This window comes from Serinus canaria, chromosome 10 (genome assembly GCF_022539315.1).
Source record: "Serinus canaria isolate serCan28SL12 chromosome 10, serCan2020, whole genome shotgun sequence".
In the NCBI taxonomy this organism is placed as follows: Eukaryota; Metazoa; Chordata; class Aves; order Passeriformes; family Fringillidae; genus Serinus; species Serinus canaria.
The window spans coordinates 20,330,806-20,358,299 of NC_066324.1; the positions used below are offsets into that span (position 1 = coordinate 20,330,806).

General features: G+C 48.8%; 1 protein-coding gene across 2 annotated transcripts; it reads left to right on the forward strand.

The window, feature by feature from the left end:
* The first annotated feature begins 894 nt into the window (after nt 1-894).
* EDC3 (enhancer of mRNA decapping 3) lies at nt 895-27,430 on the forward strand. Of its 2 annotated transcripts, none has more exons than XM_050978362.1 (7): nt 895-972; nt 4,305-4,486; nt 8,995-9,308; nt 13,944-14,279; nt 20,976-21,129; nt 22,529-22,746; nt 24,306-27,430. In XM_050978362.1, exons 2-7 carry the CDS (start codon nt 4,323-4,325, stop codon nt 24,638-24,640), a joined length of 1,521 nt encoding a protein of 506 aa, XP_050834319.1. In that variant the 5' UTR covers nt 895-972; nt 4,305-4,322; the 3' UTR covers nt 24,641-27,430. The 2 variants fall into 2 exon arrangements, with proteins under 2 accessions (XP_050834319.1, XP_050834320.1); XM_050978363.1 differs by having other exon boundaries at nt 901-948.
* The last annotated feature ends 64 nt before the right edge of the window (nt 27,431-27,494 follow it).

A 27,494-nucleotide genomic window follows, 5' to 3' on the forward strand; every position in this document is an offset into this window, starting at 1 on the left:
GAATTTCCTGTGGGAATTAGAGCGGACTCTGTGGAAAGTTGGGGTCTGTTCATCCCCATGGGGGGTCCCTGCAGGGATCAGCCCTCCAGGGCTCCCAGCCCCACGGAGCACGGAGCTGTTGGGAATTTGGGTGTGGTGTGGTGGGGTGGGAAGGAGAGCAGTCTTGGGAGGGGATGGAAAGGTGATAGAGGAGATAGAGGTGGGATGGAGATGGGAATGCATGGAGATGATGGAGAGGATGATGTCATGAAGGGATGGTGTGATGGTGCAGGGTGGTGTGATGGAGATGGAGGGATGGCATATGGGGGGTGGGGTGATGGAGGATGATGTCTGAGGTGGTGTGGGGGATGGAGGGATGGATGCAGTGGTGTGATGGATGATGGAGGGGATGAGATGGCGGGATGGAGTATGGAGAGGATGATGTCATGAAGGGATGGTGTGCTGGAGGGGATGGTGTGATGGAGATGATGGAGGGGATGGAGATGATGGAGGAATGGAGAGATGAAAATGATGGAAGGGATGGTGTGATGGAGATAATGGAGAGGATGATGTCATGAAGGGCTGGTGTGATGGAGATGGTGGAAGGGATGGAGATGGTGGAGGGATGGAAGGTGTGGTGTGATGGAGACGATAGAGGGGATGGAGATGATGGAAGGGATGGTGTGATGGAGTTGATGGTGTGGTGGAGAGGATGATGTCATGAAGGGATGGTGTGATGGAGGGGTGGAAGGGATGCAGGGATGGAGGGACAGAGGTGACGGGCAGGTGTGTGACACAGGTGTGACACAGGTGCGACAGCTGCCGGAGGGCTCCCGCCGCGGGCACTGCGCATGCGCACAGCGCCGCTCCCACGCCGTCTCTATGGCCCCGCCGGCGGCCGGAGCGCCGCGCGGGGGGCGGGGCCGGAAGTGGCGTCACGCCGAGCGTCCGTGAGGTGGAGGGGCCGCGGTGAGGCGGGAGCGGCGGCGGCGGGTGAGGGGCACGGCGGGCACGGCCCGGCTGTTCCAGGGGCGGGCTGGCCTGCCGTGGTGCCTTCCCGGGGCTCTGGGGTTCTGCTGGACTGCCGTGAGGCGCGGTGGAGGCGCCAGGCCCTGCCCGGCCTGAGCGGGCCGTGGTGGGGAGGTGGGGCCGGGGGAGGCACGGGGCCGGAGGCCTGTGGGGAGGCTGTGGTTAACAAGGGGTTAAGCTGTGTTTGAGTCCCGTGCTTGCCTGGGGGTTGCTGTGTTTACTTGTGGGGGGGCCGTGTTTGCCTGTGGGGGGACCCTGTTTATATGTGAGGCTCCTTGTGTTTACCCAAGGGGGCCCTATGTGTACCTATGGAGATGCCCTGTGTTTATCTGTGTGGGGGGCTGTGCTTGCTTATGTGGGGGGTCTTGTGTTTTGGGGGGCCCTGTGTTTACTTTTTTCGGGGGTTTATCCTTGGAAATCCCTGCATTTATTTTTTGGGGGGCTCCCCCGTGTTTGTCCATGAGGGCATTCCCTGTGTTTATCCATGAGGGGATTCCATGTGTTTATTTTTGGGGGTTCCCTGTGTTTATCCATGGGAGGAGTCTGTGTTTATTTTTGGGGATTCCTGGTGTTTATCCCTGGGATATCCCTGTGTTTGTTTTTGGGGGGTTCCCTGTGTTTGTTTTTGGGGGATTCCCTGTGATGTTTTTTGCGGGGGGGGTATCCCTGTGTTTCTCTATGGGTTTCCTGTGTTTATTGTTGGGGTTCCCTGTGTTTCTCTATGAGGTTTCCTGTGTTTATTTTTTGGGGGTTCCCCTGTGATTATCCATGGGAGGGGTCTGTGTTTATTTTGGGGGGGGTTCCCTGTGTTTATCCATGGAGAGGTTCCCTGTGTTTATCTCTGGGGGTTCCCTGTATTTATCCATGGGGTGTTTCCCGTGTTTATCCATGGGGGATCTCCCTTTTCACCTTGGGGGTTCCCCTTTTTACCTTGTGGAGCCCCTGTGTTTACCTGTGGGTCTGGTTGGGTTTACCTGTGGTCGGTCCACTTGTTTACAATGTTTTTAAGATTTAGGATCCCTGTGTTTTCCTACAGGGACACAGCCACCCCCCCCCAGTCCATAAACAGTTTAATTTATATTTGCACTCAAACACAGATTGATTGTTGGGCAGTTTTTTGCTAAAAGGAGGCTCTTGTTTTTCCAAAGGATCCCTGTGAGGGGATGATGTGTGCTGAGCTCCTTCCCATATTTCCTAAGGGAGATTAAAAAGAAAACAGGAAATGGAATGAAGTGTTAGCTTTCCTGTGGATGCCCAGGGATGTGCTGTCTGTGTTTTGAGAGTGCTTTTTATCAGCCATCTCCTTGGAATGCAGGCATTCTCACTGAGGGTTCATATCAACACACAGACACAGGAAGGAGAGGAGCCTGCTCCTCAGCAATTCATGGCTTTGTGACCAAATTTAATGTTTTCTTCCCTTTGAAGCATCCCCTGTTTTCAGCCTGTGAAACTTGAGGGAAGTGAGATTTTTCTTTTCCTTATCCAGGTTTTTTTTTTTCCTCCCCTTGCATCTTTTTCCAGGAGGCTCAGCTTGCAGAGAATCCAGCTGCCTCTCCCAGCAATGTGATTTTTACATGGAAATTGATCTCCCTGGGCTGTCTCCCGTGTTTCTTTGTGCTGCTCCCAGTAAATATCAAACATTTTCCCCCTTTGATTGCAGCATGAAAGGCAAATCTACACATTTAGGAGCTTGTCATGTCTCTTGTTCTCCGTGATGCTCCTGAGCCTGTCACTGGGAAATCTGGGATCAAAGGAGCTCTTTAGCTGCTTCCAGCAGTGTTGGAAACATCTGTCTAAACAAATTGGAGTTTTTCCTCCCTGCTTCTGACAGAACTCAAGTGCTGGGAAGGAGAGCAACCATTTTTAAATTCATTATCTGATTGTGACAGTGATGCTGAGGCTGCTTTTGTCCTGCATTCCAGTTTTTTGGGGTTTTTTTCCCCTCTCTTGTGCTTCTCTCTTGGTTGGGGTTCCCCTCCTGCTCTGTAGCTCTGTTCCCTGAAAGATTTTGCTTTTCACTTGCACATGCAGAGATCAATCCTGAATATTCACAGGAGCTGCTCTGCCCCAGTGTCCATCTGCCAAAACCAGGGAAGTGAAGAGAAATTCCCAGTTTGAAATCACAGGGAGTGTTGCCTTTTCCCAGCCTGGAAATGAAATGAGGGAAGTGAAGAGAAATTCCCAGTTTGGAATCACAGGGAGTGTTGCCTTTTCCCAGCCTGGAAATGAAATTAAGGAAATGAAGAGAAATTCCCAGTTTGAAATCACAGGGAGTGTTGCCTTTTCCCAGCCTGGAAATGAAATGAGGGAAGTGAAGAGAAATTCCCAGTTTGGAATCACAGGGAGTGTTGCCTTTTCCCAGCCTGGAAATGAAACTTGAGATAATTTTAGTTAGGAGGTGATATAAGAGCAGATCTTTATTTGAAGGCCTTCAGGAACTTTTGTGAATATCTTCTATAATTTCCATACTAAAATTATCTGACGTTTCATTTCCAGGCTGGGGAAAAGGCAACAGAATATCCACAGGCAGGACAAAACACTGAATATTTCTTGTGGATTTTGAATTCAGCCAGTCAAAGATCTGCAGATCCTTTTTTGAAGGTCTTCAGGGGCTTTCATGAACATCTTATATCACTTGCTTACTAAAATTATCTTGAGTTTCATTTCCAGGTTGGAAAGAGAATATCCACAGGCAGGATGAAACACTGAATATTCCTTTTGGATTTTGAATTCACTCAGTCAAACAGAGATCTGCAGATCCTTATTTGAAGGCCTTCAGGGGCTTTTCAGGTCATCTTTCTTAGATCACCTGCTTACTAAAATTATCTTGAGTTTCATTTCCAGGCTGGGGAAAAGGCAATAACCACAAAAAAAAAAAAAAAAAAAAAAAGGAGAATATCCACAGGCAGGATGAAACACTGAATATTCCTTTTGGATTTTGAATTCACCCAGTCAAACAGAGATCTGCAGATCCTTATTTGAAGGCCTTCAGGAACTTTTGTGAACATTTCCAGGCTGGTGAAAAGGCAACAAGCAGGACAAAACACTGACTATTTCTTCTTGATTTTGAATTCAGCTGGTCAAACAAAGATCTGCCATACAATGGGGAAGGCAGAGCCCCAAGATATATGTTTATATTTTATTGTAAATTTTTTATTATCCAGGAGTGTACACTCTGCCTGGGATGGTTGGGCTGTCGTTTCCTCCCCACCAAGGAGAGAGGAGCCAGCAGAGCTGGGAGGGCTCCAGGGCTGTGGATGCTGATTCAGGCTGTGGCTTTGTGCATCTCGTTGCAGCATCTCCGTGCCACAGCCATGGCCACGGACTGGCTGGGCAGCATCGTGTCCATTAACTGTGGGGAGAGCTTGGGAGTGTACCAGGGCAGGGTGTCTGCTGTGGACCAGGTCAGCCAGACCATCTCCCTGACACGGCCCTTCCACAACGGTGTCAAATGTCTCGTGCCAGAGGTCACCTTCAGGTGAGTGCCTGCCTTGCCCCCGGGGCAGGTCTGGGTGTGAAAAGGGTGCTGAGGAAGGGAGCAGCCTCCCCTGGGATGTAAAATGTAACCCCTCTCCCTCTGAATTGTTGTCATTTTGAAATAAAGGGGCTCTCAGGCAGAGATATGGGGGTAGGAATAGCAGCTCTTTCTAGGAGGAAAAAAAAAAAGCAGTAATACAAACCTGACGAGGTCTCTGGTGTCAAGATGACCCCGAAGTGTTAGAAAGTCTCTTTTTCCCAGTCCCAAGACCAAAGAAGAAGACAGGATGCCTTGGCTCTCATTCTCAAGGTTGTTTACTTGCTCTTATCTCATACATTGTCTGTCTGACCTGCTGGGGTCTGTCCAGCAGGTCGGGTTGAGGCACACTGACTGCCCTCAGGGTGGTGGAACCTTTCTATACTAAGAACTACCTGTACTTTATTTACAATCATTTTCCAATACCTATCACCTCTGTTAGACAGTCTGTCTCTACTCTAAACCAATCCAAAAGTGTCATCATCACAGCTAAAGATGGAGGACAAGAAGAAGGACAGGACATGCCCAGATTCCTCCATCTTGCCTCTAGAACCCCCTTTCTAAAAACCCCAAAATTCTACTTTTTCACCCTGTGACAAATTAACTGTTATTCTGCTCACATTCTTGTGGCTTGTACCTCCTCACACAAAGTTGGTAATTGTTTCCATGAGTTAAAATCCAAGGCAGGGGTGGTTTTGACTCCGTGCCAAGGTCTCTGAGCCCCCTGCCAGGGTCTGGAATCACCCAGGGCTGCCAGAGGAGTGTCCTGGGTTCTGACACAAACTGCCGGAGTCAGACCATGCCCTGGCCCCCTGTGTGTCAGGGTGGTGGCACAGTCCCATCCCAGGGGGGCTCAGGGTGGTGGCACAGTCCCATCCCAGGGGGCTCAGGGTGGTGGCACAGTCCCATCCCAGGGGGGCTCAGGGTGGTGACACAGTCCCATCCCAGGGGGGCTCAGCCCTCCTGCAGTGCCAGCTGTGGCTCTGCTGGAGCAGGGATCCTGCCCAAGGGGGGAGTTTTCCTCTGCAGCTCCAGGGCTGCTGGAGATGGGCCTGCTCTCCCTCTGGGAATGCAGGGCAGCAGAAAGCTGCTCCTCTGGGAATGCAGGGGGCAAAGGCTGCTGGGCTGTTCCCAGGGCAGATTGGATCCAGGTAGGAATGCTTGGCTCCTCCCCTGGGCAGAGCATCTCCCAATGGGATGGTGGGATTTGATCAGCCAGGCAGGGACACTCCCTTGCCCATGAACAGAAGATAATTAATAGTTAATGGCCCATGAACAGAAGAGAACTGCTCCACAGATGGGAATAGAATACACAGCCCCATTTCAATATCATATAATAGAGATATTGTAATTTAAACCATTTCCTAATTGTTCCCATAGTTTTGCATCAGAGACATTTAGGGAAGTGATGCAAAGCATTGACCAGCACAAAGAATTAACCCTTTTCATTCCACCTTGGAAGGCTTTGAGGCTGCTTTATCTTTCTGCTAATGCTGTCACCTAGCAGGGAGTGAGACAGGGCATGGGCCAGCACTGAACCCAGCTTAGAGCATCAACTGGGGCCATCCCAAAAAGTGGGGCCATCCCAAACTGGAGAACCAAAACCTCAACAGCTGTAAAACATTAAAACTGGGTTTGGGTTTATTCATTTTTTTGTTCTACTGTGTTCTAGATGTTTTCAAGCTAATAATTTAAAATTACTCTTTTTAAGTCTTATTGTAATCATATATTTTTATAATATATATTACTATAACATAATATTGTATTTAAATACAAATACATTTATATATTTATAATTTAATATAAATGTTTTATACTATATTTTACTATATTATACTATAACATATTTTACTATATCTTTTATAATGATTTTTCTGAAATAATTTTATAAATGTAATATAAGATATAATAGTTGTAATATAAAATATTTTAAATCATATTTTACTATATTATACTATAACATATTTTTTATAATTCTGTTTGTCTAAAAGGTTTAATTTTCTTTATAAATTTAATTTTATTTATGAAACTGATTTTATTTATAAAACGAAAGTTGCTCTTTGTAAGTCTTACTATATTTTTTATAATTGTTTTAATTTTATTTATAAAACTAATTTAAAATTACTCTTTGTAAATCTTGCTGTAATATATTTTTATCATTCTATTTTTCTGAAGTATTTAATTTTATTTCTAAAACTATCTTTTAAAGCTTTTTTTAGCTCTATTTCTTTCTTTTAGAACTGTTTTTTTAAACTCTATTCCTGCCTTAACAATATCTCTCTTACTCTATAGTATTTCTAAATCAACATTTCTTACCTTAAAATTTATACATAACTCAAAAGTAATTAATATTTATTTTATATCAATCTATAATATATATAAATATAAGAATATTTAAAATAAAATATATCAAACATATTTATTTATATGAAATGTGAATATATAAAATGTATTTGTATTTTATATATTTATATGTGAATATATATAAAATATAAATAAATATTATATTTAAATAATATAAATATAAATATATTTCTATATATAAAATAAATATAATATAGAAATATAATATATATTCTATCTATATTATATATCAATTTAATATGTATATTATATATGTATATAATATATACATATATAAGATAAGTTTATGTTATATTTTTATATATAAAATATAAATATGTATTATATAAAATTTTAATATTTTATTTATATATTATATATCAGGTAAGTTGAAAATAAAGAATATATAATATATAAATATATAACATACATTAAATTATAATAAATATATAATTTTCTTTCTATTTTTATTTCTACATTATATATAATCCAATTTAAAAGTAATTAATATATGTAATCTGTAATCTGTAAAAATCTCTAAATAATATTATTTGTATAATATTAAAATAATATATGTATTCTATAGAAATATATATCTAAATAATATATATTTAATATATGTACATATGTAATAAATATATATAATTTTTATTTACAATTTTACTTCTAAATTTTATAAAATGTAAATCTAAAATTATTAATATATATACAATATCAATCTATAATGTCTATAAACCTATAATATATAAAAATGTTTAATATATATTTATTATATCTACCTGTATAATGAATATATATAATTTTATTGATGAATTGAATTGATATATATATTTATATATTTATATTTTCATTATCTTTATTTCTGTTCCCTTCTGCTGTGGCAGAAGGGCCTGAGGTGCTTTTTCCAAGCTTTCCCCTCAGCCCCTGCTGACACTGCTGACAGATCCCCCTGGGAGTGACTCCTCAGTGCCCCTTCTCCTTTCCCTGCTGTGCCTGAGGCTCTGAGTCACTCCTTTTCCATGACACCGACTCCACCCAGTCAATACTCTTATTTTTCTTTTTTTGCCTCTGAATTTCTTTCTTCCCTTTGGATTTTGAGGAGAGGCACTGGGGGAAGGCAGCAGGGACGGTGTGGGGTGTCCCTGCTTTCACATCCCTTGGACAAATGCTGAGTTAAAGCTGGAGAGCTTCACTGCTGACTTCTTCCTTGCAGTCAGTGCAAGTGCAGGGCTCTGTAATCACTCCTTTGTTCCATTTTGGCTTCTGCCCAGTGCTAGATCAGTGTTCTTTAGCTTTTTTTCTTTGGAAATGGGAAGTGTCCTCCTTGTCTGAGCGTGAACTGCTCTGATCTGAGGGTGGCTTTCTGCAGAAATGGATTAAAAGTAATAGTAGCCTCAAGGCTGAGGGCAATTAATTAGCTGGGAACTGTTAAATTAATGCAGATTTCTGCAAAGCTCTGGGCCAGTTGCTTTTTTTGCTTGACTGATTCGTGTTTCAGCTGCAGAACCTTTCAAACAACATCCAGGTGCAGTGCAGGCATAGTGAGGTGGTTATTTTGAAGATTTGCCATTTCACTTGAACATTTTGATATCTATGTTTGAGCATTCAAATCCTTTTATTCCCTTGTTCCTATTGATGATGGCATCAGAACAATCCCGTTGCACAAGGATGTTTTTCCTCAGGAGGTTTTTTCCTTCCTGGGTGTGGTGGTGCTCACAGGGGTCCCAGGATGAGGGAAGAGAGGAGAAAGTTGACTCTATGTTTAGAAGGTTTGATTTATTATTTTATGATAAATATTACATTAAAACTATACTGAAAGAACAGAAGAAAGGATTTCGTCAGAAGGCTGGCTAAGAATAGAAAAGGAATGAGTGACAGAGGTTTGTCTCTGACTGAGACAGTCTGGACAGCTGGACTGGGATTGATCATTAATTAGAAACAACTAGATGAGACCAATCCCAGATCCACCTGCTGCATCCCACAGCAGCAGATAAGAATTGTTCACAGTTTGTTCATGAGGCCTCTCAGCTTCTCAGGAGGGAAGAATCCCAAGGAAAGGATTTTTCCTAGAACATGTCGGGGACACCGGGATGTGTGCTAAATTCCTGCTGTTCTGGTGCTGTTTTTAGGGCAGGTGACATCACCGAGCTGAAGATCCTGGAGATCCCAGGGCCAGGGGACAGCAGGCAATGCGGGGACTCACAGCACATGGACACGGCCACGCCAGGGGTGGGCTGCCAGGTGGGGCCCAGCCAGAACGGCACTGGCAAGGTGCTGAAGAAGCCCATGTCCAGCAGTGCCCCCCAGAACATCCCCAGGAGGACAGACATGAAGAGCCAGGACATTGTCATCTCCCCACAGCAGCAGTGCTCCAAGAGCTACATGGATCGACACATGGAAACGCTGAGCCAGTCCAAAGGCTTCCGGAGGAGGCACAACTCCTGTGAGTGTGGGGCTCTCCTGCTCCAGCACCTTCCCTATTGCTACCAGACTTTGCTGGGAGCTTCCCCTGGCCCACCTGGGGGTTGTTTTGAAATGGAGTGTATTTCTGACCCCACCTGAAAGGTGCTTGTAGTCAGGTGAGGGTTGGCTTGGTTTGGAAAGACAGGTGTCTGCTGAGGAAGGCAGGAGCCTCCCCTGAAATGGAAAATGCAAACCCCCTCCCTCCAAACTGCTATAAAATTTAAATGAAGGGGCTGTCAGGCAAAAAAATATGGGAGCAGGAATAGCAGTTCTTTACTAGGGAAGAAAATAAAAAGATAAAATAAACAATGCAGTAAACTAGACCAGCACTGACAGAGCCAGAACTCAACCTGACACCCTGCTGCTAGCAGTCCCATTGGAATTGTGGCAGGGGTGGTTCTCCTGGAGCAGGGATCCTGTGGAAAGATGCAGTCTTCCTCTGAAGATCCAGTGGAAGAGGCAGCTGTTCCTCTAGGAAATCCAGTGGAGAAAACTGTGCAGTTATTCCAGAATCTCAGGATTATATCCGGGTAGGAATGCTTGGCTCTCCCCTCTGGGGTCACATTTCCCAGTGGGATGCTGTAGTTCTTATGAGCCATGCAGGGACATTCAATGGCCTCTTAACAGCAGGTGTCTACCCAGAGGGAGGAGTGGGTGTGGAGGAGATAAGGAAAGCTGCCCACTGAACAGAGCTGCCATCCAGGTGGCAAACAGAACACAATTTCCTTGGCAGTCCAGGGCAGGGCTGGTCTCTTGTGCCTGACAGAATGAGAAGACACAGGCTCTAATTTAGGTTAGATGTTAGGAAAAGGTTTTTTACTGAAAGAAGGATAAAATACTGGATTTGTCTGCCTGGGGAGGTGGTGGAGTCACCATCCCTGCATGTGTTTAGAAAAAGATTGGATGTGGCACTCAGTGCTGTGATCTCATTGAGGTGGTGTTAGGGCATGGCTTGGACTCGATGATCTTAAAGGTCTCTTCCATCTTAGTGATTCTGTCCATGTAGAGAATGCCTAATGCCAGTTCCAAGGATTTCCTCATTTTGCTATCTTTCCTGTTTGAAGATTGCCCAGCTTCCAGCCTTTTCCTCTGAAAGGAGCTGCTCCAAACTGCAACGTGATCCTGGAGTGGGAGGAAAACAGGGTGGGTTGTAGCAGCTCAGTGTTGTGTTTGCAGGGATCCTGGAGGAAAAGTGAAAGACACATGCAGTGAGACTTTCCCCCACTGTTTTGTCTTTCATGATTTTAAGACTTCCTGAGGCAGCAGTGAGAGTTCAGGATTAATGGCTTTTTTTTCCCCTGCTTAATTTAACCTCTTTCTTTTGAAATCTCCCCAAGCTTTTCTATTTAAGTCTTCTATACCCATAACCTCTTACAACATCACCCCATACTTAATTACAATAGGGGTTTGGCTGTGTTGTTAAAAATAGAAATTAATGAGGGTGATGTAAAATCAGAGCATCTCAAAGTCACACATCCCTTATTTTTATTTCTCTTGATAAAATCTTCAAAATTGGGCCAAAGCTGGCTTTGTTCTCTTTTTTCCTCAAAGCCTCCTGAACTGTCTTCCTTTCCAGACCCTCATAATCCAATTCCTGAAATTTCAATGTACATCCAGCATATTTCCACGACTTAATTGTTGAAGCCTTGGTATGCATCCGGAGTAATTCCATGATTTCATTTTCTCACAAAAGAAACAAACCAGGGTGGGCCAGGCCAGTGAAACGGGTGTAAGGCTGTGTTTTTGAGGAGAAATTCCTAGACCTCTGGAAGTCTTTCTCCTTCACCAACAACTGGGGTATTTTTACCCCTTCCAGGATGTCTGCTAGATTTGGGGTGAGCAGAGCTTCACCCCCACAGACAACTCATGATGGGTTTACATGAGCACAGCAGGTGACTTTTACAGACTTTGAGGCAGGTTGAGCCAGGTGCTAGGTGTAGATTGGGTCCATTTTGGAGTACAGGAGTACACAAGGGATGTTTTACCCTGTAATATGTGCATTTGGAGAATAGGGTGAGTGATGTGTGAGTTTGGGGAAGGGGATGGAATTGGGCCTGGCTTTGTAGGGAAGAATGGGCTGAGATATCATCCAGAGCTTGTGTCCTCCAGCTGAATGTTGACCTCTTGCTGGCCTCTAGCGTGCCAAGTGAGGGCCAGAATTCCCTTTTGGAGCCCTGGTGTGACAGGAATCAATAAACCCCAAACACCAGTGCAGGTTTCCCAACAATGGTTCTGCTGCCGTGCTGGCACCGGGCTCGTGGTGCCAGGGCTGGCAGCAAAGCCTCCCACAGGGATCTCTCAGGAAGGCAGCCAGCTTGCTGGAGACTTTGTTTGCTTGTGTGCTGTACATGAAAGGGTTGTTATTCCTCAGAAACAAAAAAAGCCTGGGAAGGATTGTTTATCTTGTGAGGGAGGTGCTTTTCTGTGTGCCAGCTTGGAGTGGAGCTCTCCTCATGCAGGGCAGAGCACTGGAAGCTGTGATCCAAAAGCAGCTGGAATAGGAGATGTGCCTTTCTGCAGCCTGACTTTGCTTTCCCCCCTTGCCCTTTTTTTACCTCTTTTCTTTTCCCTGAGCAGAACCAGCTGTCATTTTTTCCTGCCTGGAAGGCAATGCTTGAAGAGGAGCAGCTCCTAAGTTTGCTCCCAGCTCCTTGGAGGCCTGTGCCACGTTCTGGAGGCAGAGCTGGGTGGGTCAGCAGCATTGCAGAGCTCAGCATGGCTCAGGGAGCAGCCCACCACGTTTTGATGAGGAGGGCTCCTGGCTCCCATTCTCTGTGGCTGCAGGGAGCTTTGCAGCCATTGTTCTCCAGCTTTATTCCATCAGCAATCCTTGCTCCCGTCCCACTGGACACCCACCTGAGTTTGGGGCAGCTGAGGGGAGTGTGGAGCTGTTTGCAGAGGAGTGTGACAGGAACAGCCTGAGCAGGCTGGCTTTGCCTTTGCCTCCAGCTTGTCCACCTGAACCCTGAGAGTCCCTTGGCTTCTGCCTGAGCTGCAGTTCCTCCATGCTGGGCGAGCTTGAGCCTGTTGTGTTTGCATTCCTCATCTTCCTCCTTCAGAGCAGCGGCTGTGGCTGTGGTTCCAGCAGTGGCAGTTCAGTTCCACACCAAACCCTGTCCAGCTTTGTGTCACCTTTGGTTTGGGAGCTCTTTATCTGGGACAGAGTGCAAACTGGTACCAAAAGCTTTCAAACCATGCACATAAACGAGTGGTTGCAGTGTGCTTACTGAAATTCTCCTTTCCTCTCTCCTAAATCCTGTTTTGTCACCACAGTGCTGGGATTCTGCTGTCTGTCCTTCCAAGACAAAAGGTGCATTATCATTTGAGAAGGGAGTTTGTGGAATGGGGAATGGTTATTCTGCAAGGCCTGGCAGATTTAGGATCTTGCTGTGGTGAGTGGGAAAGCTTTCAGGTTAGTTATTAACCAGTTCTTGAGAACAACCAAGCCCCACAATGTCTGAAATAAATCCTTGCTGTGAGGCAATGCATCTCTGACTGGAAATAAACCAGGTACACATCCTCAGCAAATCCCATTTCAGCGTGACTGGAGTTAGACATGCTGAAACTGGACTTGTCAGGGGACAGGAAGGGTGCTGGTGGAGTTTGTGCCTGCTGCAAATCTTTTGGGATGTTTGAAAGTCTCTGTGGATGGCTTGAAATTCATTGTTTGTGTGTTATGAAACTGATTCTCTCCAACTCGTTTGTATAAATCCCTCACAAATGGGATTATCTTAAACAACAGGAAATGGTTTAGTAGAGCAAGAGCTCTGGCTTGATAACTTACTCCATCTGTTGGACACTGTAGGTGATTCCTGTAACTGCAGGAATTGGCCTGAAATATTTTCTAGTGATTGCAAATGTCACACTGGCAAGGACAAACAGAATAATATTGTCTGGACCTGAAGGACAAAGGAAGAAATGAGCAAGTAAAGGATATGTTGAGCTCATAAATGTATATTTGCATCAGTTCTTCATCTCCAGCCCTAAGGAGGAGACTTTCATCAGTCTCACTCCAGGGAATTTGGGCTTTCCTGATGACTTGTGGTTGGAAAGAAGTACATTCCAAAATACAAGGTAGTGGCTAAGGACGAGAGTGAAGCAGGAATGAGGCAATGGACTGTGTATCATGTCACAGAAATTACATCCATGTTGAGCAAAAACAGATTCTGTTCAGGGTTTGAAGTTCTCCCTTAAAGATCACTAACAGGGAAGGAAACACCTGCAGTGGTTTTTGAAATTTAGGGGAATTCCAGAGGAGGGCTTGGGTCACACACCTGCCTGAACATGGGAAAACTCCTGTGTCACAGCTGATTACCTTGCCACTGATGGGGCACTGGGATTAAATAAAACCTGGAGAAACCACCTGCTCTGGGCAAGCTTGTTTTTGTAACCTGGCTGCTGGAGGGAAGTCCCTGAAAGTCTGTTTGCTGATGCTCTAGTTTCTATTTTCTGTTTGATGTTCTATTTCCTGCTGGCTTAGCTGAGCCTGAGTACTGCCAGCTCCAGGGCTGAGCTCCATGGTGAGGGGGCTGTAAGCAGGAGCTCCCTCCCCTTTGCCCCAAATGCCTTTTTCCCTTTCAGGACACACTCCCACCTTGCTTTTCTTTTGGCTTAGGGTCATCCAGCAGCCGCCACCCCAACCAGGTGACCCCGAAAAAGAGCGGCCTGAAGAACGGCCAGATGAAGAGCAAGGATGACGAATGCTTTGGGGATGACATTGATGAAATCCCAGACACTGATTTCGATTTTGAGGGCAACCTGGCCCTTTTTGACAAGGCAGCTGTGTTTGAAGAGATCGAGACTTACGAGAGGAGGAGCGGCACCCGCTCCCGAGGGACCCCCAACGAGAAACCCGCCCGCTACCGGCACGACGAGAACATCCTGGAGTCAGAGCCCATCGTCTACAGGAGGATTGTGGTACCCCAGAACCCCCACAAGGAGTTCTGCACGGGTATGTTCCTGAGAAGGACCCCAAGTGCTGCTTTTGGGGTGGATTTCTTGCTGCGAGGGGGTCCAAGCGAGGTTGGATTTGTGTGTCCACACACAGCCTTTCTTTGCAGGGTTTAAGTAAGTGTTGCTCCAACAGGGAGCAAAGCTGGCGGTTGGGACCTGAGTAAGAGGTGTTTGAGTCTTTGCTTTGATTTCAGTAGCCTGGGGAAGCCACGTGGACTCTGAGAGGGACAGAGGGGTGGGCTCAGGATTTGTGCTTTCATGGGTTCAGGAGATTTCCTGTGCTTCTGGCACTCCTTGGGTTGTAGTTCTCCATTTCTGTGTGGGTTTAAATATAGTTCATGCAAAAAGGATTTATGGCACCTGTAGTCCAAATTCCAGGTAACTTCAGTCTCCTTGGGATATCTTGCCTTTGATTGTAAAATGTGGGAGTGAAGGAAATTTGGCATTCCAGGAGTGTTTCTTTTCCACATCAGAATAAAATCAGATGTCAGCTCTTCTTGCAGGGTCTCAAACCAACTGATATTCTGGTAGCCTGAGCAGAAGTGTGAGCAGCTCCTTGTGCTGTCATTCGTCCTCTGCCTGGAAGTTCCATCTGGAGTGTGAAACGCTTCAGGGGAGGAAGCTGATGGATTTGTAATGATTTGCTGCTTTTCAGTTTTGAAAAGTCTCCTTTTTTGATGGTTCTGGTGTATAGCAATGTCCTAGTTCTCCATTTCTGTCATTCCTCTTCCTAGTGTCCCACTCTGCTCTCGGGTGAGAGGAAAACACAGTGGGTTGTAGCAGCTCAGTGTTGTGTTTGCAGGGATCCTCCAGGAAAAGTGAAACAAACATGCAGTGAGACTTTGTCTTTCATGATTTTAAGACTTCCTGAGGCAGCAGTGAGAGTTCAGGATTAATGGCTTTTTTTTTTTCCTGCTTAATTTAACCTCTTGCTTTTGAAATCTCCCCAAGCTTTCAGCATCTCTCTGTGGAAGATGCCACACTGATTACCCCTGTGCTGTGTGAATAAGCACCTCTTCATTTTCTGTGTGGTTTCCTGTCTATCCTGTGGATTTTTTCAAATTTCATACTTGTCAATCCATCTTCCAGCTGGCTTGTTTGAGAGGAGACAGGGCCTCTGTGGATGTCTAGTCTGAAACAAAAGCTAAGCCACTGTTGGCAGCCAGTCTGAGCAGGATGGCTGACAGGGGATTCTAGCAGCAGAATTCCTGGGAGGAAAACCACCATGCACTGAGCAGCAGTCAGTAAATCCAGGGATGGAAACCCAATCCTGTTTGCTGCACTCCCAATCCCTTTGTTTAGCAGCTGGAAGGAGGATGCTGAGCTGTAGGCAGCCTGCCTCTCAGTGGCTCAAAGAGCAGCTGGTGTGATTAAATGAGTGCCAAGAGCTCCAAAAGCCTTTTTGGTTTTGGATGTGTCTGTGGCAGGATTCTCCCTGCAGAGTTTTTCTGGTTTCCTTGCAAAAAGCACTTCCTAGTTATGACAAAGCACTTCTTTCTGCTGGTTTGTTGTTTTTTTTTTTCACCCTGGGCCAGTCTGAGAGATGATTGTGTTAATAGAGACAGTGAGACAGTGATTCTGACTGAGACAGTGATTCTCTGTCTGCTGCACCAGCACAAAACTGATGCTGGAGATTGGCAGGGAGTTCATATCCAGCTCTTGGCACTGTGGGATCCCTGTCTCTGGATCCCTGCCTGCTTTTTGGTGCCATGGAGGATGGTACAGGGGTAAAACCAAACTGCTGATGTCAGTTTGGAGTCAGTCTTTTGAGTTCCCCAAGACTCACCTGCAGGACTTCCAGCCTGGGATTTTATTGCTGACTGAAAGAATTTGGTGTGTGTAGGATAAACACTTCAGTCCACGGGGATGCTTTTCTGAGAGCTGGTTTTGTGGAGCTGGGCTGTCAAGGAGAACACTTCCAAAACAACCCTGTGTTTTAGAAGCGAGCAGGGAAGGAGGAAGGTGGGAATCTGTTCCGAGCAAAAGTGAATTTAACAGGTGATTTTGGCTGAGCCAAGTCCATCCCTGGGACTCCACACTCCTAAACACATCATCACTCTTCACTGGTCTGGGCTAGCTGCTGTCTCTTTATTTCCTGGGAAATGCAAATGTTTAGCAAAAACTGCCTCCCTGGAAAGGCTGATCCTTGCATAAGGTGTGAGCTGCCTTTTTCTACTTCCAGAGAATTCAAACGTGGTTTGGCTCAGGCCTGTCTCTCTTTCTGCTGTTGGCACTAAATCTCCTGTGTTTGAACATCTCTCTGTTTTGGGAACAGGTTCCTCAGCAGAACCAACATTGTGCAGGAGTGTTGGAGCTCAGAGGAGCTTGCAGGAGGGTCTGTTCTTCAAACAAGCCTTTCCTTCCCAATGAGGAGGTGCAGGAGCAGGCAGAGCTTTGTGCCAGGATCAGAGGCTGGGTGTGCCCTCAGGGTGATGTCCACAGTGTGGCTTTTCCTCTGGAGTGCCCTGTCCTTGACTGACTTTTCTCCTCTTTTAGCTCCTCCATGGCTGGATGTGAATATTGAATGTGTGAAGTGTTCTGGGCTGCTTTGAAGAGAGAGAAAACTTTCACTCTCCTCAATTTTGCCTCAGGAACAAACAGTGGGCCTGGGGCAGAGTCCCTTTGTCCCTCTGGCAGTTTTGGTTTTTTTTTTTTTTGCTCAGCTGGAGGGAATTGTGCACTAATGCTGGGAGAGGCTCACGCTGGAAGGTCAGCCAGAACTGTGGTGGGATTTGCTGTAATTAAAAACCATGATGATTAAGAAAAGCAGCCCTTAAGGTTGTGTTGTTTGAGGGGCAGTGAATGTGCTTGGCTGAGTCTGCAGGCAGGTGGTTCCAGCTTTACCACCAGCAGAAGGCAGCAGGGAATGTCTCCTGTGCCTGGTGTGGACAAGAGCTCCAGACTGTCACACTGTGAGGCTGTGGACCTGGAATTGGGCCTTGGGATTATTCAGTGCCAAAGGAAAGAGCTGATGATGTCAGGACAGCTTGCAGGAGGTGCTGAGCCCAGTTCTGCCTGAGCCATTGCCTGGATTTATTTTAGCAGAGAACTGGAACTAGAGAGCTGCTGAAATGGCCAAGGGAAAAGATGGGATCCAACCTCTGAGTTCCTCTAGTATCAACCCACTCCTTTTTCCCTGCCCCTGCAAGCTTGGGAAGCATTTGGGCATCCCAGCAGCATTACAGGGCTCGTTTGGGGAAAAACTCATAATTCTTTAACTTCTGGAAGGTTAACTCCCTCCTCTGCTGGCTTGGGATGTTTTTATCCACCCAGTGTCACTCTGCATGTCACAAAACCATTCAGTCTATATCTGCCTTGTGGGTTGTTTTGGTTTTTTTCCCAGGCAGCTGTAAAATACATTTATTTAATATTAAAAGGCCTGGGCTAATTTATTTTATTGCCTTCATTAGCAAACAATAAAGATGCCCTGTCCAACCCAAACATAATTAAAGTTGGCAGAGCTTCAGTTTTGTGGCAGTGGTGTTATTGTTAGTGGGTTTACTCTGCCAGAGTTTATTTAACTCCCTGGGCATGCTTTTGATGAGCCAGTCTGACTGGTTGGACCTTGCGTGAGGGCAGAGAAGGGAAGTTCTCCTGGCATCTCAGCTGCTCCTGAGAGGGAGCAATTAGGACAGGCTGGCGTGCTAAATGCCACTCCAGCAGTGCCTCACATTAACCCACTGCTGGCAGCCAGCCCATGGTAGAGGAAGTTTTCCTGAAGCTGCTGGCTGAGGGGAGGATGTGGAGGGGACACAAGATCTGAGCTGGGTTGGGTGCACACAGAGTGGAGATTGTCTGGTTTGTCCTTCTGCTTCAGGGGCTTGGTGCAGCATTTAAGCAGGGGATTTGTGGGTGCTTCAGATGGAGCAAAACCAGAGTTTGGGATCTCCCTCTTTTGGGGTCAGCAGATGGTGTGGGGAGACCCCAACCTCGGGTCACTCATTGCAAATCATCCCTGGAGCTTGGAAAACAACAGCAGTGGCAGAGCTGTGACTGGCAGCGTGGCAGAGCTGGGCTTGTGTGGCACGGGGCAGGTGGGTGACCCACGGGGCAGGTGGGTGACCCACGGGGCAGGTGGGTGACCATGACCGCTGTGGGTACGGGGCAGGTGGTGACCTCTGTGGGCACGGGGCAGGTGGGTGACACACAGGGCAGGTCATGACCACTGTGGGCACAGGGCAGGTGGTGACCCAGAGGGCAGGTGGTGACCTCTGTGGGCACGGGGCAGGTGGGTGGCACAGGGCAAGTGAGTGACCGTGACTGCTGTGGGCACAGGGCAGGTGGGTGACCCACAGGGCAGGTGGTGACCTTTGCGGGCACAGGGCAGGTGGGTGACCTTGACCACTGCTGGCACAGACCCGGGGCTATTCCTGCAGGGCTCAGGCTCTTATCAGCACTCAGGCATGGCTGATAAGAGCCTGCTGGCCTGGCCTGGCAGCCAGGTGACCTCTGGGGCAGTGGTGGCACACCTGGAGCCCTCCCTGTGTGCAAGGCCTGGCTGCTGAGGCCAGGGATGAGCTCCAGGAGGGCTCAGCAGTGTCCCCTCTGCTGCTTTTGCTGTCCCCCTGCAGGGACACCTCTGGGCTCACCTCTGCTGGAAAGGCTGCTTTGGTTTTGTTTTGTGGGGGTTTTTCTGTTGCTGGTTTTTTTTGGGGGGGTTTTGGAGGTTTTTGGGGGGAATTGGGTTGTTTTGGGCAGTTTGTAGGGGTTTTTTTTGTTTGTTTGGGGGTTTTTTTGTTTAGTTTTTTTTGTGTGTGTGTGTTTTGGGGTGTTTGTTTTGTTTTGGTTGTGTTAATTTTTGTTTATTAATTTTTATCTATATTACACTCTTGCAAGCTATGAGTTCTACAGCATTTCATTAACAAGACAGAAAATGGCTCAGAATCTACCTCTAAAGGTCTTTTAAGGAAAAACTATCTTATTAAGAAATGACACTTAAATTATTTTTACTTTTAACTAGTGACTAATTACTTGTGTCTTGTAATGTGGACTTTTTAATTGTACCACACCACTTAAACTCATGAAGAAGAAGGTGAGGAAGAAGGACTAATCACTGCCTTGAACTTCCATCTTAGCTTTAGATTAATATATTTTAAAATATATTACTATATATTAAAACTAATATAGTAACATATTTTAAAAGTTTAAACTCTAAGCTTTTTATTATGTGATATTACACACTCATAATTGTATCCAGGTAGGAATGCTTGGCTCCTCCCCTGGGCAGAGCATCTCCCATGGGATGGTGGAATTTGATCAGCCAGGCAGGGACATTCCTTGGCCCATGAACAGAAGATAATTAATAATTAGTGGCCCATGAACAGAAGATAATTAATAGCTAATGGCCCATGAACAGCAGAGATCTCCTGGTGGGAGGATGGGTTGTGAAAGAGATAAAGAAAACTGCCCAAAGAGCAGAAGAGAACTGCCCCACTAACAGTTGATAATAGAATACACACCCCAGCCACATCTCCCAGCCCAGGACACTGGGGCACCCTGGGGGAATGCAGCAGCACCAATAATTCCTCACAGCTCAAATCCACCCTGGGCTGTGAGAGCTGGCTCTCGTGTTTGCTGTGTGCAGAGGAGCCCAGCCCATGAGGAATGGCTGGCTTTGCTCCTGGGGTGGGTGCATGAGCACTGCCTGTGCCCCTCAGAGTGTTTGCAGCAGCCCTGTCACGTTCCCACAGCTCTTTCCCTGCAGCACAGGCAGCCCCAGCCCTGCTGGGCTACCAGGAGCACCCAGGGGGCCACTGTCACCCCAGGGGCAGTGTGAGGGTGACCCAAGGCTGCTGAGCAGTGGAAGATGGGAGGAGAGATGCTGATGGGACTGAGCTCACTCTTTTTGACCTGATGTTTCCTCTAGCAGGCATTGATTCAATCCTCAGCCTTTTTTTGCTCCATGGTGCACCTCCTGTGCCTGTCTCAGAGTGGGAGCTGCCTGCTGCACTCAGCTGGCATTCCTGGGAAAAGAAGGAGCTGAGAGCTGCTCGTGCTCCAGCTCTCTGGCCATCCCATAAGGGGAGGGCACAGGTTGTCTAGAGAAGCTGTGACTGCCCCTGGAAGTGTCCCAGGCCAGGCTGGACAGTTCTCAGCACTTCACAAAACCTCTCTTGTTTCTTTTCTCTTGATCCAAACACCTGGGAGGTGTTTTTGTGCAGAGTTTATCCTTTGAGCATTTCCCTGCTGCCTCTGTGTGCTGTGATCCGGCTGTTGGGTCTGGAGCAGCCCTTCTGGCATGGGAACACCTACCAGCAAATGTGGGATGGCTTGTTTTGCTGTGATCTTGGGATTTTGGGGACCTGTGTCAGGAAACATAAAACATCCAGGCTTTTTTTTTGGCACTTGACAGCTGCTCTTCTGACTTTCACAGTGCTCAGGAGCACTTTATGGTGGGTTAAAGCTCTGTTGGCTTGGAGACCATGAAGAAGAACCTTAATATTCCATCTGTAAGTCCCAAAGGCCTTCTCAGCCCTCGTGTTACTAAAATCTCCCACAGAACTTTTGTGGCAGTGTTATTTTCAGCCAGCGCTTCTGTTTGGCTGTCTCTGCTTCACTGAGAATATTTGGATTCATTTGGTGCCTTGGGAAGGAGCGTGGGTGAGCAGTTAACAGTTGAGGATGAGCCTTTTCACTGTTTTGAGGTGTCTGACTGTCCCCATCTGTGCCTCCCTCCCCTGTTTCTGCCCCCCAGACTCGGGGCTGGTGGTCCCCAGCGTGTCCTACGAGCTGCACAAGAAGCTGCTGGCGGTGGCCGAGAAGCACGGGCTGACCCTGGAGAGGAGGCTGGAGATGACAGGGGTGTGTGCCAGCCAGATGGCCCTGAGCCTCCTGGGGGGGCCCAACAGGTACAGCTGGGGCCTCTGGGGGGAGGGAAGGGGCTGGCAGGGTCCTCTCAGCTCACTGCTGCCACTTTTGGCTCTTGACTCACAGACAAAGCACAGCTGAGGTTTCCCTTCCCCCTCACTGGGAGTTGTTTGGGGAGCTGAGCTTTGCACAGGTGCTGCCTGAGGTGGATGGAGGCATGCAGAATGGGGTGATGAGCTCCTTTCTGCTCAGAAAGGAACTGTCAGAAGGCTCCTTTCTGACAGAAAGGAACCTTCCCTTTGCTGATTTGGCACGTTACAACTTCACAGCGTCCATAAAAGCAGAAGGCAGCCCGTGAAAACAGCACTGCATGGATTTTGGTGAGGCTAACTCAGCTTTTCAGACATCTGCAGCTCACCTGAGCACATCCTGCTCTTTGCAGCAGCTTTGGAGTGCACCCAGTGCCTTTTGCTGACTCCTGAAGAGCTCTGCTTCTGTGGCTGTTGCTGTGGGCAGGAACTGCACCTGTGTTTTTGTGCTGTTGATAGCTGCTCCAGATTATTTGCTCTCAAAAACAAAAGTAACCCTTCAGTCTCCATCTGCTTATTCAGGAGCTCTTTAGCAGGACCTGCTCACTTATCCAGGAGCTCTTTAGCAGGACCTGCTCACTTATCCAGGAGCTCTTTAGCAGGACCTGCTCACTTATTCAGGAGTTCTTTACCAGCACCTGATTACTTGATGGAGAGCACTGAGTTATGCCACAAAGGCAGCTGAAATTCCTGCTGGCTTCCAGGCCAAATTAACTTTATTATGCAATTAATGAAGCTTAGGGAGTAGAGATCATTTTTATTCTTTTTTAATCGTGGCTCCTCTGATGGGGAAGTTCACCTCAGTATTTTAGCTGCCTTGTACAATCCTTGGGACCTTGTGCTCTCAGCTGTGGGTGCAGGAAGTCCTGAAGGGAAGGGGAAAAGAAGGCTGGAGCAACCTTTGAGTATTTGAAGGGGCCTGTAAGGAAGCCAGAGAGGGCCTCTTCATCAGGAACTTAAAGAGGGGAAATTTAGGTGAAATATGTGGAAGAAATTCTTCCCTGTGAGGATGCTGAGGCCCTGGCACAGCTGTGGCTGCCCCACCCCTGGCAGTGTCCAAAGCCAGGTTGGACAGAACTTGGAGCAACCTGGGATAGTGGAAGGTGTCCCTGCTCACATGAGTGACCTTTAGGGTCCCTTCCATCCAAACGAGTCTGAGCTTCTGTGAACCTGCAGAGCAGGTTCAGCACCACAAAAGGATGTGGGCTGCTCTGGAGAGCGGTGGCAGATTTTAGAACACCTGGCAATTTTCATCTTACTGGATGGCTTTTTTAATTTTTTTTCTCATGCAGGAAGAAGATAAGAGGCTCTGGGGTTTGCTCACTGTCCCTTTTCCTTGCCTGTGTTTCAGACTGAACCCCAAGAACGTGCACCAGCGGCCCACGGTGGCGCTGCTCTGCGGCCCCCACGTGAAGGGGGCGCAGGGCATCAGCTGCGGGCGGCACCTCTCCAACCACGACGTCCACGTCATCCTCTTCCTCCCCAACTTCGTCAAGATGCTGGAGTCCATCACCAATGAGCTCAACCTCTTCAGCAAGACACAGGGCCAGCAGGTGTCCAGTGTCAAAGGTCAGTGGCCGAGCAGGGCTGGCTCCTCCAGGGCTGGCTTCTCCAGGGTCACAAGGGCTGGCTTCTCCAGGGCTGGCTTCTCCAGGGCTGGTTTCTTGTGGGGGGCAGCAGGGCTGGCTTTTTGTGGGGCAGCAGGGCTGGCTTTTTGTGGGGCAGCAGGGCTGGCTTTTTGTGGGGCAGCAGGGCTGGCTTTTTGTGGGGCAGCAGGGCTGGCTTTTTGTGGGGCAGCAGGGCTGGCTTTTTGTGGGGAGCAGGGCCAGCTTCTCTAGGGCTGGCTTCTCCAGGGAGGACAGGGCCAGCTTTTCTAGGGCTGGCTTCTCTAGGGCCAGCTTTCCCAGGGGGAGCAGGGCAGGCTCTGTCAGGGAGAGCAGGGCTGGCTTCTCTAGGGCCGGCTTCCCCAGGGGGAGCAGGGCCAGCTCCTCCAGGGAGCAGAGCCGGCTTCTGCCCGCTGCCCTGGCACCATCTAGTGGCACTGCCACGTCTGGGTGGCTGCCCAGAGGCTGCAGGGACAGCAGGCACTCAGAGCCTCGACAGAGGAGCTCTTGTGCTGCCACAGATGTTTCCGGTGGGAAGAGATCAGGAAGAGCTGCTGTATGGAGCTGTGCTGGTGGGATGAGGGGCTGCCTTGTTCAGCATGTTGGAGCTGGGAGGGAATGAGTGTCCAGCTGCTGCTGCAAAGCAGGAGCCAGCTCTGCTGAGCCACTTGCAGCAGCTGTCAGGATTCCCATCTCGGTATTCCCTAGAATAAACAGCTCCTGGGAGAGTGCTGGCTGCTGCTTGGCACTTCACCAGTCGTTTTCCAAGCTGCTTGATTTGAACTTCTGGGGAGAAACAAAGCTGGGAGTTAGGGCTGTGCTGTGCTGACAGAGCAACTTGCCTATGTGAAAATATTGTAAAAGGTTGGAACAGATTTTTCAGAGCAGCTGTGGAAGTGCCCCAGGCCAGGCTGGATGGATCTCGAAGCACCCTGGGATAGTGGAAAGTCCCTGCCCATGGCATGGGGTGGGATGAGATGAACTCTAGGGTCCCTTCCAACCCAAACCATTCCATGGTTTTGCACAGAGGACTTTGTGTTCCATCAGGTGAGGGAATGCAGCAGGAGTGGCGAATGCAGCAGGTGAGAGAATGCAGCAGGAGTGGTGCAGCACAGGTGAGAGAATGCAACAGGTGAGGGAATGCAGCAGCTGAGAGCGACAGAGGCAGGAGGGGCAGGCAGCAGTGCAGCACAGCTGGTGTGTTCCAAAAACCAGCCTCATTTTCAGCTTGTGGAATAAAAAATGGTCCTTTCTGGTGGGCAGAGAGCCCCACTGCTCCCCTGGGCTGCCTGTGCTGTGAGTCGGTGGCACTGGGGCTGCTCACGAGCTGGTCACTGGGTGAGGTTTTGTGCCTGCCAGGCCAGGGATGTCCCCAGAGTGCTGGAGAGCTGCTCAGGATGGGTCTGTGTGGGGAAGGATGGCAGTACCAGCAGGTGAGGCCAGGCTGTGCAGCGAGAGCAGAAGCCAAACCCCAAATCTGCGGCTGGTGCCTCCGGTTCTCAGCCGTGTCCGTGTTTCTTGCAGACCTCCCAGACACCCCGGTTGACTTAGTGATCAACTGCCTGGATTGTCACGAGAATGCCTTTCTGAGAGACCAGCCTTGGTACAAAGCAGTGGTGGACTGGGCCAACCAGAACCGTGCCCCCGTGCTGAGCATAGACCCCCCCATCAGCGAGATGGAGCTGGGCATCGACGCCAAGTGGTCGCTGGCCCTGGGGCTGCCGCTGCCGCTGGGCGAGCGCGCCGGCCGCGTCTACCTCTGTGACATTGGCATCCCCCAGAAGGTCTTCCAGGAGGTGGGCATCAACTACCACTCCCCCTTTGGCTGCAAATTTGTCATCCCCCTGCACTCCACTTAGAGCCCGTGCGGCCCCCCCCGGCTCTGAAGGGAGAGAGGAGGAGCTCTGTGAAAGCCGAGCTGTGCTGCGCTGGATCCCGGCTGGGCGACTCTGGTGGCGCCTTAAAGGAAAAAAAACCAAAAGGATGTGAAGTTCTGGAGGGTTTGCCTTCGTGTATTTAAAAAGAAAAAAAATGGAATAATCGTAAAATTAAATGAAAAAAAAAAAAACCCACATACAAAAAAAAAAAGAGGAGGAGGAGGAAGAAGCAAATTGTTCCTGCAAAGCTGTTTTCATTCTCTTCTGCCGTGGGATGAAGGAGCGTGCAGGACCATGGTGTCTGTCCCCTGCTGCTGCCAAGCCCTGGCTAGCACATGGTACAAATAAGGCTGGTTTGGAGCTTTGAGATGTGTTTTGGGTCCTTCTGGTTGACTATTCCCAGCAAGGACATCCTGGTGGGAACAGCACCCCTTGATTGTGTAAAAATCCCTTATGTCGAGGGAAAATCTCGTTTGGTTCTGACTGCCCCATCCTTGTTTTGTGTTCTGGAAGGCAATTGTAGCTCCCTCTCCTTCCCAGCCCGTCCAGCCCCTCACAGAGAGGGCTTTTCCCTGTTTGGAGAGCTTGTGTCAGGAGCCAGAGGCTCCCACATGCTCTGGGAGCACTGATGTCCTTCCTCAGCTAAGCCTTACTGCTTCTGTACTGTTGGCTTTTCTTTGTTCGCTTTGTGGCTGAAGCCCAGCTCCATGGGGTGGAGGCCTGGTATGGAAAAGAACTTTTCCAGCATCCTCGGGGGGTTTGGGGTTGTTTTCTTTGGTTCTTTCTCCGTGCTGGCCCAGCAAGTGGCTGCTCCAGGGCTGGGGGAGTGGAGCAGGGCAGGGCAGGGTTGCTCTGGGCTTGTTGGGTGCTGTGTGCTGCAGGTGAGGTTTGGGGGTAAGCTCCCCTGTCCTTGCAGCATCCCTGCTACATTTGGTATGGTTTGGGAAGTAGCTCATGGATCTGTTCATCTCTTGGAATCAAAGCCTATGTATGGGGTGGCCTTGACCTGAGGAGGGGTCTGGCTCCTGTCTGCTGGCAGGAGAGAGCGTGCTGGGAGCTGCTGTGCTCCTGGAGGGCTGTGGGATTCCCTGGGTGGGATTCCCCTCAGAAATCTGCTCTGCTGTCCCATGCCTGGCCAGAAACGTTGAGTTATCCTTTCCTGTGTTCCTTTTTGTTGGGTGCAGGGACAAGCTGAGGAGCCACCAGCTCGCTGCCTTTGGCAATCAGCTTGGGCACCCACCCACCCTACTGGCTCTGTGTGCCCCCAGAGCCCAGCCAGGGAGCTGGAGCTGGGAGTGTGGGCAGTGCTGGGAGCTCTGCTGCTCCTCTCGCACTTCACCCATCCCTGCAGGCTCCTCCAGCTCACCCAGCCCCGCTCTGGAACCGGGGAGAGCTCCGGGTGCTGCCTCTGTGCAGGGGAGCTGCATCCCTTGGGAGGCTGAAGCACAGGGACCAGTGCAGAGTGGGACCAGTTCCACTCACCAGCCCCAGAGACCCGCTTGTGCCCCGAGCTGGGGCCTTAGTCAGGCACTCATCTTTCCTTCCCTCTGTGGGAACCCAGGCCAGGGCTGCCAGAGGAGGAGGGAAGAGCCCTCCCTGCTCGGAAGGAAGCGATTACTGGCTCTAGCCTGGGAGTGTGGAGGGCCCAGGAGGCTGCTGAGCCCCGTGCTCACCCTGAGGTCTGGCCCCTGCACATTGCCATATCTACCTCAGCAGGACCAGGGGCTGTGCCCTGGCTGGCTGCAGCCCTGGTTCCCCTCAGCTGCTCTCAGACACTGCTGGCCTGGGGGGGCTCTGCCCTCCATCCTGGGCACAGGGCCACATGTGCCCCACGCTTCAGCCCCAGCTGCGGTGGCACCGACCAGACTGTGCTTCTGACTGGGACAGGACAGCAGTGTGGTGGGTACTCACAACACAAACACGAGGTTTCCCCCTGCCTTTTTTGGTTTTTTTGGCTGTTTCCTTGGATCTTCACCCAGGAGCAGCAGCAGGTTGAAAAGGTTGTTGCTGTAGTCAGTGTTAGCTTTAGTCCCCTTCCTTTCACTCTTTTTGCTCAAGACACTCAGTAGGAGACTTGCTGTTTCAATTTCTGCTTTCTGCAGGTTTTTCCTGCCCTTTCTGGGTTTGGCTGTTGAACTGTAGCTTGTACACACGGAGCAGGAGCAGGGCAGGGATAGTCCAGGGTGCAGCTGCCCTGCCTGGAAGGCACTGGGGCAGATGATGGTGTTTTTGCAGGGATGGAGCTCTGGGAAGCACCAAGGCCCTGGTTCTTGCCAGCCTTGAGATGCTTCCCCACATTGAACTATGAAAATAAAGTGAACAGTGTTGCACAACGGGGGGGGGGGTTGAGCCCCTGGCGTAGGGAATGTGGGGCTGTGCTCACTGCCTGCTAGATTTGGGTGTTTGGCTGTACTTGCCCTCACTGCAGCTCTTTCTTGGCTTCACACATTTGGAATGTGAGGTACCGGCTCTTCTGGAGCGCTCAGAGAGCCAGCACGGGTTCTGGCTGTCCTCATCAGCACCCCCACGGTGCCAGAGTTAATTCCAAGAAGGGGAGCACTGTCGTAGCTGTGTTTGGGATAGTTCCTACCCCCACCTGCCCCAGCAGCTGCCCCTGGGTGCTGCTCTGGGCCCGCTCTGGTGACAGGTGACGATCACTGCGCCGTGGCACTGCTTGGTGACCCTATTTGTGACCTGATGTTTGTAATGACCAATTCCTGTCACTGCGAGGGACCATGCCCTGAAATAAAGTGCAACTCTTCATGTGTGCTATTGTGTGCAGATGTTTATTTGTCTGCTCTCCTTCTAGAACCTTCTGCTGCCAGGGCAGACACCA